The sequence below is a fragment of the Triticum urartu genome, chromosome 2A, assembly GCF_056163025.1.
Source record: "Triticum urartu cultivar PI428250 chromosome 2A, HENAU_Tu73, whole genome shotgun sequence".
Classification (NCBI taxonomy): Eukaryota; Viridiplantae; Streptophyta; class Magnoliopsida; order Poales; family Poaceae; genus Triticum; species Triticum urartu.
Genome location: NC_141874.1, coordinates 742,956,649 through 742,966,917, shown reverse-complemented (window position 1 = coordinate 742,966,917; position 10,269 = coordinate 742,956,649). Strand labels below are relative to the sequence as shown.

At 44.8% G+C, this 10,269-nt stretch overlaps 2 protein-coding genes across 2 annotated transcripts; both read left to right on the top strand.

Moving 5' to 3' along the window:
* The first annotated feature begins 425 nt into the window (after positions 1-425).
* On the top strand, positions 426-2,686 carry LOC125540264 (Pentatricopeptide repeat (PPR) superfamily protein). Its single transcript, XM_087545371.1, has one exon. The coding sequence runs from the start codon at positions 456-458 to the stop codon at positions 2,682-2,684; it is 2,229 nt and encodes a 742-aa protein (XP_087401497.1). The 5' UTR covers positions 426-455; the 3' UTR covers positions 2,685-2,686.
* Positions 2,687-7,747: 5,061 nt separating this feature from the next.
* On the top strand, positions 7,748-10,204 carry LOC125540267 (phytosulfokine receptor 1-like). The gene has a single exon (XM_048703856.2). The coding sequence runs from the start codon at positions 7,754-7,756 to the stop codon at positions 9,986-9,988; it is 2,235 nt and encodes a 744-aa protein (XP_048559813.2). The 5' UTR covers positions 7,748-7,753; the 3' UTR covers positions 9,989-10,204.
* The last annotated feature ends 65 nt before the right edge of the window (positions 10,205-10,269 follow it).

The window sequence follows — 10,269 nt, the reverse complement described above, 5'->3', positions numbered from 1 at the left end:
TCGTCATGGATTTACATGCATGACAGAAAATGCGACCTACTGTGACAAACATGTATCATCACGAAAGTGTATTTTTTTTTGTAGTGATGAAGGCCTCTGCTCGAGCACCCTCCATCGCCTCCACAACAAGCCTCCTCGATCTAGACCTCCCCGCCGCCGCAGGCTCCATGCGGGCTTTGCCCGATGACGTGCCCCGGTGGCGGCGAGAGGGGCAAAGTACAGGTGGCTGCTAGGGTCGTGTATTCTTCTCATGAAAACGATTCGATCTCGCGTGAATATGCTAGAACTTGGTCATGCTTGTATGCGAATTTTGAATACGCTAAAACTAATTTGAATTTAAGTTAGGAACCACGCCATGTTATTAATTCAATCTTGATATATAAGTTCGAAATCTTTAGCATGGTTTGCTCTTTGCTGCAGTCGAGTAGAACTTCTCTACGGTGCGACCGGTCGCTATGCTACGAAATGAAACGCGCGACCCCGCCACCGCTCCACCAATGCCGCCGCCGCCGCACCCGTCGCGCCTCGGCTTCCACCCGCTGGAGCCGGCGCTCTCCGCCGCGGCCGACGCGCTGCACCGCTCCTGCCCGAGCTCCCCGCGCCGAGCCGTCCTCCGCCGCGCGCGCGCGCTGCACGCGCTCCTCGTGGTCTCCTCCACGCCCTCCGCGCACACGCCCGGCACCTTCCTCGTCAACCAGCTCCTCGCGCTCTACGCCCGCCTCTCCGCGCTCCCCGACGCGCTCGCGCTCCTCCGCTCCGCGCCGCGCCCCAACGTCGTCTCCTTCAACACCGTCCTCTCGGCCCTCTCCCGCGGGGCCCCGCGCCACGCGCCGCAGGCCTTCCGGCTCTTCGGCCAGCTATGCGTCTCCGGGCTCCGCCCCACCGCGCCCAGCCTCTGCGCCGTCCTTCGCGCCGCCGGAGCGCTGCGAGACGGCCGCGCGGGAGCCCTGGCGCACGCGCAGGCCGCGGCGCTCGGCTTCCTCGCCAGCGACATCGTGCCCACCGCCCTGCTGCAGATGTACTCCGAGTGCGGGGCGCCGCGGGACGCCAACCGGGTGTTCGACGAAATGGCGACGCCGGACGTGGTCGCGTGGAACTGCGCGATGCACTGCAGCGTGCGGTACGGCTACCTCGGGCGTGCTCTTGGGCAGTTCTGCAGCATGGTGAGGGCTGGGCTGGCACCCACTGAGAGCACGCTCTCGTCGGTCCTCAGCGGGTGTGCGCGCGCTGGGGATGGCCGCGGAGGGCGCGTGCTACATGGCTGGGTGGTGAAGTCGGAGGAGCTTGACCCTGACACGCCGCTGCAGAATGCGCTGCTCGGCATGTACTCCGGCTGCGGTGATCTGGACACTGCGTTACATGTGTTTGACAGGATTGAGACGCCTGACTTGGTGTCATGGAATACTCTGATTGCTGGGTTTTCTGCTGCTGGGGATGGATGGAGTGCTATGGATGCTTTTGTACGGCTCAAGGATGTGCAGTTCGGCGAGCCGGTTGTCCCTGATGAGTATACATTTGCAGCTGTGGTGTCTGCTGCTGCTGCTTTACCTGCAATGCGTAGTGGAATGCCACTTCATGCTGAAGTGGTCAAAGCTGGGTTGGAGACCAGTGTCTTTGTAGGTAATACATTGATCAATATGTATTTTACAAACGGGGAGCCAGGCTCAGCACGAATTTTGTTCGATTCCCTTCCCGAGAAAGATGTAATTATGTGGACCGAGATGGTTGCGGGCCATTCTTCGTCGGGTGAAGCTGAATTAGCCTTGAAGTATTTCATTAGCATGCTTCAGGAAGGGTACAAGGTCGACAGCTTCTCTCTCAGCAGTGCTTTGAACTCCACAGCAGAGTTTGCAGGTCTTAAGCAAGGAGAGATGCTCCATGCTCAAGTGGTAAAAAGTGGTTATGAGGGGAATATCTGTGCCTCCGGAAGCCTGCTTGATATGTATGCTAAAAATGGTGCTCTCCAAGGTGCCCATTTGGTGTTCTACACCATACCAAAGCGAGATTTGAAGTGTTGGAATTCAATGATAGGGGGATATGGCAATTATGGCAATTCAGAAATGGCATTTAAGTTATTTGGTGAGATGATTCGTGATGAGCTGCAACCTGACCATGTAACTTACATATCCCTCCTTTCAGCATGCAGCCACTGTGGACTAGTTGAGAAAGGAAAGTTCTACTGGTTTTGTATGATGACGGATGATATTATGCCAGGATTCAAGCACTATACTAGCATGGTGAGTTTGTTAGGTAGGGCAGGTTTATTGGAGGAAGCAGTTGATTTACTGCAGAAATCCCCATTTGCCAAGAAATGTCCTGAACTATGGAGAATTCTGCTAAGTTGCTGTGTTGCATTAAATGATTTGTCCGTTGGTGTTCATGCTGCTGAACAGGCACTAGCGCAAGACCCAGATGATATGTCAACACATGTATTGCTTTCAAACCTTTATGCTGCTGCAGGAAAATGGGATGTTGTAGCTGAAATTAGGAAAAAAATCAGAGGGATGATGGTTGAGAAGGAACCTGGGCTGAGTTGGGTTGAGATAAAAAGTACGATTCATGTGTTCTCAGCAGATGATGAATGCCACTCACAGATCGATGACTGTCGTGCCGAGTTGCTTCGACTTAAGGGGAACATGGAATTGTTGTATAGTTCTGAAAATGAATTGCTTTCAAGTGGCTAAGTTCCATGAATAGATTTCAGTGAAAGAGCATTTGACTTGCTTTCCATTGAGGATTGATTATCGATAAGGACCCTCTGGTGAGTTTATTAAGATTAACAATATGGTGCATGTCTTCTCTGCAGTGCTGAAGTTTAAACCCTAACTGGTTTAAAATATAGTTGTGAAAATGATCTGCTGCCAAGTGGCTAAGTTGCCATGAACGGATTTTTCTTAGAACTTAAAAGCGGTTTTGACTGCTTTCCCCTGTCACGGCTACTAAACTGGCTTATATGATAAGATATCGAGTGTAATAGCTTAGCAGAAGAAATGAGAAATTATCAAGGGACAATCTATCAATTTAAGGTTCACACTTAGTACTGTTAGCACCATTGGATCAAAGAAGGTTTACAGTCAAGCTGCATCAAACAAGTTATTGAGGTGGAAGTAACTCACAGTAACTGATCATAAGTTTGACTTATGTTTGGTTCCGACAGAGACTAGGTACATACTAAACATTGGATTGACCAGCTGACAATTGCTCAAGTCTGCTTATAAAAAGGGAGAGAGAAGTTTGAGCGAATGGTACCGTGTCTCTTATATCGACATATCTGTGTGATTCTGTTTCAGTCTGTCTATGATCAGCAGCAGAATTTCAAACTATAATTTTATACTTACCTAAATGTCCCGTCTTGCCATCTTTCAGCATTTCAGAGAAATTGTTGTTGTTTGTTGAGTCGTTTGTTTTGATTAAGGCTTCTTGAAATTTACAGGTTAAGCATTTTAGGGGTGTGCTGTTTGCTTCTGTGAATGACATGAACTGATGAATTTTGAAGATTACAGGGGAAGATATCCCAGAGCTTACATTGGAATTGCTTTAACAGAACAAACAAATTGGTCAGCATTAACTAAGGGCGTGAAGTTCCAGAGTTACCTGTCCCAATCAAGCCCTTCCAATCATGTAAGCTGCCTGAGGCCTGAATATTTGTTCCTTTGTGGATGAAAACATGGCATTTAGATTTGATGCATTAATATTCTTTGGTTTCAGAACTTAATACATGTATGATTTTACATGTCACATCAAGGTAACTAATAATTCTGAAGTTTTAATTGTGGAATTCTTCTAATTGGAGCCTTATCAATGCATCATTGCTCTGTTAACACAGTATGCAAAGTTTGGTTGTGCTCATGTTGCACCAAGGAATTATAATGTGAATCACAGGTCAGTCACTAGCTGATGGATTGCTTAAAATAGTAAGATGATAAGTAAATTTCAAGGAATCGCATTTGTATGGATCTTACATAATTCTTGAGCCCCCATTCATATATCCATTAGATATATATTCAGCAGGCGGAGGAAATTAGGAAATTGATATGACCTGCATTGAAGTACCAGGATATACTTATTTACATGACGATTATTTTTTAAATTTAACTCTGACTATTTTTAGAAAAGACACCCAAAGGGCATCTTATAACTGAATATTATCAAGGAAAACAGTGGACGGTACAATGGAAAGACAACAAGACACAGAACGACCAGTTTCACTATTGAGCTTATAGTTAGCCAATGCTGATATGTAACTTGCACTATTCAGTTTATTGTTCAGCCCAAATATTCCAAGGACTTCCTGAGTTTACACATTAATCATTTTTCAGGTGTGCTGTTTGCTTCTAGGAAAGACATGCACTAAAAAATGTTCAAGAATACGGGGCAAGATTTCCCAGAGCTTATACTGGATTTTTTTTAACAGAAGCAATTTTTGTTCAGCATAACTAACGGATGACCATATGAATGTCAGAGTCAAGCCCTTACAATCATGTAAGCTGCCTGAGGTCCAGATGTTCCTTCCTCAGAATTCAAGAAAAAAAAAATCCTTCATCCGTGAAATCATGTCGTTTTGACTTTGATTCATTAATTAATTTTCTTTGGTTCAGAACTTAATACATATGATTTTACATGCCCTTATCTAGATTGCGGAATCCAAAGTTTTAATTTAGCGTGTTCTTATAAATTGGGTATCCATAGCGATCCATCATTGCTCTCTTAATACAGTTTCGTAGTTTGCTTATGCTCATGTTGGACCAAGGAATGATAACTTTGACATGAATCACGGCTTAATTGCTAGCTGATGGATTGCTTAAAAACAGTAAGGTGGTAAGTAAAATTCAAGGAATGTTGTTGTTAGGAACTGTCATGTTGAGGGCATGACAAGTCAGCTCAGGAGGAGGGCCACAGCTGCAGCACTGGGCCCAGGAAGGGACATTAGTTCTTCCAAGGAACAAAGATAGGAAGTTATGATTTGGGTAGCTTCGGCGCCGATCCAGGCGCACTGAGATTACGAACCTCGCCCCCCTGTTGACCACCCCTACAACCTGTGATCCAGTCAACCAAATCCCAAAGAACATGACAGACACTTTATGCAGTTCCAGCATGATAGGGCAACATAACTGCCTAGAAACTTAAAAAATCATATGTGAAAGATCTTACACAATTCTTTATCCCCACACATGTACAAAAATTGCCTTTGGAGCTCGGCCTCCATGGAGGCCTCCAAATTCAAATTTCGAATTTCATCAAATTTCATATTTTTACATTTCAAAAAATTCTGAAAAAATACAGATATACATGAAGGCATAACACATGTGTGTAAATTTTCAGGGCAAAATATGTTGAAATGAGGGCTGTGCAAAAAAGACAAATCTGGGCCTTTTTTAACACATGATACTATTCATCCTCCCAGGCCATGAATTTGTCTTTTTTGTATAGGTCGCATTTCAACGCATTTCATTTTGAATTTTTACACACATACACATAACATCCTTGTTTACTTGCACAATTTTTTTCAGATTTTTTTGAAAGCAAAAAGTTTGAATTTTGATTTTTTCAGAAAAAGGCCTCCATGGAGGCAGAGAGCCAAACGTCCGTTCTCCACACATGTAATGCTATATACTCCCTCCGTTCCTAAATATAAAACGTTTTATATTTAGAACTACCAAAACGTTTTATATTTAGGAACGGAGGGTTTTGAACTACCAAAACGTCTTATATTTAGGAATGGAAAGGGAGTTCACCAGGTGGAGGGAATTAGGAATTAGACATGGTCAGTAGCAGAATATACATTTTTACGTGCCAATTATTCTCAAAGTTATTCAACATTAGTTTCACTATTTGACTTAGTTTAGCTAATAATGTGGATATGTAACTTGCATTTCTTTAAATTATTGTTCAGCCAAAATAACCGAAGTGTAGTTTTTGGTACCCAAATTTGTAGAAATAGTCAAACCCTCCTGAGTCAATTGTTAGGGAAGCTCGGGGGTGGGTGGGGGCTTATATGAAAATGTTTTGAGAGAAGATTCTCTGGACCATGGTCCAGCTGCACCTATGGTCCACATCGTTAGATCTAAGGACATGGGCATCTATGTATGGGCCAGATTAGTAGAGATGGTGAGCATTTATGCTAATATGGATCACTGACTGTCCTTGGAGTTTGGACCATAAGGGCTGCCCATTAAAATTCATGCCAAAGACGTCTCGATACATGCCAATTTGCTATGTGGATGGGTTTGCACTGCTGCCAAACAGCCAAAGCACACTGCATGCATGGCAGCATGCTAATGTGAGAAAATGCGGTACCTACTTTTGATTAGATGGCGCTATATACTTATACTTTGTTTACGTTGGCACTATAACAGAAACCATATTTTTTATTAGTGTCCATATTTCCTCTCATGTTCCAGTGAATATATTACTCATGTGTTTTCGCTTTTCAGAAAATTACAAAAAGGTGTCATGGGAGAGAAAATCAAACATATACAGTAAATTTTTAGGAGCAGAATCTACAATTTCCTATTTGTGTTCCAGTGAATATCGCTGATAATTTTACAATCTTAAAGTACATCTATGTGGTATGTCTATCCTACATTTTTGGCAATTGTCAAGGGAAAATCCAGAGATATAAAAGTTTTTAATTTCTAGAATAGCAGGTGGATCATCAAAAACATATATTTCTGCCCATTAGAGGCATTCATCTTGTAATTAGTAGTAACTTCTCCATAGTTATGACAATAAAAATGAATGCGACCACAGTAGCTATATGCGATGACCTTGGTCGAGTTAGTGCTAGATACATCCATTTGAGCGACAAGTAATTAGGGACGGAGGGAGTACTGCCTATGTGATTAAGGTCTTATGAGCTTACTACCCACTAGCATGCCCATTATGCAACATGGTCCAGTAGAACACTGTTGTATGTTTTTACTAAGTTTTTTTTGGGAGGTGGGTGGGGTTTATATTTGGTCCTCAAGCGGGACAGGAGAGTGAAGCTGTCTTTATTAAAAGAAATGTTTACATGGAAATGATTCTTTAAATTGAACTTCAACTTTAGTTCCACTATTTAACAAAGCTAACAATGATGATATATAACTTGCATTTTTGATTTATTGTTCACCCCAGATAATCCAGGCGTAGTCTTACGGTATCTAAAGCTGTAGAAATAATCAAACCGTTCCAGAGTATTTTAGGACTTACATTGGGTCGCTGAGTCAATTGTTGGGGAAACTCGTGGAAAACACTAGTAAGGGATGACTTATATTAAAATGATGTGGTTTGACTATATCAGTTTTCTGGGTGGGTGAGTGGGTGGGTTGGTGGGGGTATTCATATTTTTTCCATGAAAGGGGGACAGCTGGGCAGGAGGCTGAAGCTATCTTTAAGTACAGAAGAATACACTGTCCATCCCTTGATGTTGAGAACAGCAACTCAGAGAGTTTGTGGTACAGCTTCAAACTGAACTATTTTCTGCCGGCCCTTTTGTTTTCCAGTTATAAGCCCCAGACCACCTTCTTGGTTTATGTTCCTTTATTAGGCTTTCTGGACAAGTATAGCGCCAAGGTAACAGGTTTGTCTTTTCCTTCTTTTGGACTGCTCTCACAATTCCTATTTGACATTTTCGTGTGTTCTTGATGCTTGAATTTCATGCAGATTCGCAAGAAAGGTGCGAGTTTAGCCCAGAATTCTGTTCCAAGCCCTTCCAGTTTGTTCATGACCTTCAGGATCATCTTATAGTTTCGCCACCACCTCTCGCCAAAAGATGGGAGGCTACTACTGCTTGTTTCCCTGCTTGCTCGTCTGCTTTCTGCTCCACACACTTGGCAGCCACTCCCTGAATCAGACATGCAATCCCACTGACCTGGAGGCGCTTCTCTCCTTTTCCAGCAGCTTGGATAGGAAGGGCAGCAGGCTTGTCGGGTGGGGTCCCAACGACACAGCGTGCTGTTCTTGGACCGGCGTCTCTTGTGATCTTGGGAGGGTTGTTGGGTTGGATCTCTCCAACAAGAGCCTTCATGGCGGCATCTCCTCAGCAATCAGCTTGCTTGATGGCCTTGTGACTCTAAACCTCTCTGGCAACTCTCTCCATGGTCAGCCACCGGTTGGGCTTGGCCGGTTAGCAAGGATGCGGATTCTCGACCTCAGCATGAACATGCTCTCCGGCACGTTCCCGACGAGTGAACACGGCTTCCCAGCGATTGAGGTGGTGAATGTCTCCTTCAACCAATTCAAGGGACCACATCCTGTGTTCCCTGGCGCAATGAACCTGACGGTTCTTGATATCTCGAGCAATGCCTTTTCTGGTGGCATCAACATCATGGTCCTCTGTGTTGCGCCGGTCAAGGCCCTGCGATTTTCCAGGAATAAGTTCACCGGTCAGGTCCTCACCGGCTTCGGCCAGTGCAAGATGCTTACTGAGCTCTCTATTGACGGCAGTGGCCTTACCGGAAACCTCCCCAGCGACCTTTACACTATATCAGAGTTGAGGAGGCTGAGCTTACGAGATAACCTGCTCTCTGGTAATCTCGGCGAGAACCTGGGTAACTTCTCTCAGCTTATCCATATTGACCTGTCATATAACATGTTCCGTGGCATCATCCCTGACATGTTTGGAGGTTTGAGGAGGCTGGAGTTCTTAAACTTGGGCTCAAATTTGTTAACTGGCACATTGCCTGCTTCCCTGTCGAGCTGCCCAATGCTGCGAGTGATCAACCTAAGGAACAACTCGCTGTCGGGCAAGATTACCATTGACTTCCGTTTATTACCAAGGCTGATCGTTTTGGATGCAGGGGCCAACATGCTGAGTGGTCCTATACCTCCAGATCTCATGTGGTGCACTGAGTCGAGGACACTGAACCTTGGAAAGAACATGCTTGATGGGGACATAACAGAGAGCTTTAAGAATTTGCGATCCTTGTCGCACCTTTCGCTTGATCGTAATGGCTTCACCAACTTGTCATCCGCATTACGAGTCTTGCAGCACCTGCCCAAACTGACAACTTTGGTGCTCACCAAGAACTTCCATGGTGGTGAGACCCTGCCTATGGATGGCATCAATGGGTTTAAGAGCATGCAGGTGTTTGTTTTGGCAAACTGTGCGCTCTCCGGCATGATTCCGCCTTGGCTGAAAAGTATGGAGAGCCTCAGAGCGCTGGATCTTTCATGGAATAAGTTGAATGGAAAGATCCCACTATGGTTGGGCAATCTCAATGATCTCTTCTACATCGACCTGTCAAACAATTTGTTCAGTGGGGAGCTGCCTGAGAGCTTTACACAGATGAAGGGTTTAATTTCAAGTAATAGTTCGAGTGAGCATGCATCAATGGAGGATTTCCCATTATTTATCAAGAAGAATTCATGTAATAAAGGTTTGCAGTACAACCATGTCAGCAGCTTCCCGCCGTCGCTGATCCTGTCCAATAACTTGCTTGTTGGGCCAGTCTTGTGGGGCCTTGGCAATCTTGTGAAGCTTCATGTGTTGGACTTGGGCTGGAATAACTTATCGGGGTCAATTCCTGATGAGTTGTCAACCATTTCAAGCTTGGAAGAGCTAAATTTAACCCACAATGGCCTCAGTGGGAGCATACCAGAATCTCTAGCAAAGTTGACATTTCTCTCCACGTTTGATGTCTCGTACAACAACCTGACTGGACTAATCCCAGCAGGGGGTCAATTTTCCACATTCACAAATGAGAATTTCGTGGGCAATGCTGGACTATGCCTTCGTTGGAATGGCCCCTGCTTTGGAAAGGCTCCATTTGAAGAAGGAAGTGATGGCACCGATACCATATCCGCAATGCTCACGATGACATACATCACTGTGGAAGTGGGATTCGCTTTCGGGCTTTTGACTGTCTGTAACATACTGTTCTTCGCAAGGGCTTGGAGGGCCGCATATTTTCTGGCAGTCGACAGGTTCTTTGATAAGCTCTATGTAATGACAATGGTGAAGGTGAACAAGCTCACAAGAATTTGGGAGGATAAAGATCATCTTTAGAACAAGTCAGACATTGCTCTTTGCAGGTCCTATCTAGGGGGCTTGTGTGCAAATGTTCTTTTTTACTTTATATATGCCGTCTCCTTTTTCTCAGCTTATTATAGTGTCTTCCTTGCTACCACCTCAGGTGTCATTAGGTGGATAGATTCAGTAGCAGGGGTCATATGGTTAGATCTTGAATTCCTCTTCATGCTGAGGGCAATATTGTTTGTGATATGTGTTGATACAACAAAATTTATGAACTGTGTGGTGGGTGCTAATCTGAAGACTGTTTGCTGTTC

Coding starts and splice junctions, on each gene's coding strand:
- LOC125540264 (XM_087545371.1), top strand. CDS start 456: ATGCTACGAAATGAAACGCGCGACCCCGCCACCGCTCCACCAATGCCG.
- LOC125540267 (XM_048703856.2), top strand. CDS start 7,754: ATGGGAGGCTACTACTGCTTGTTTCCCTGCTTGCTCGTCTGCTTTCTG.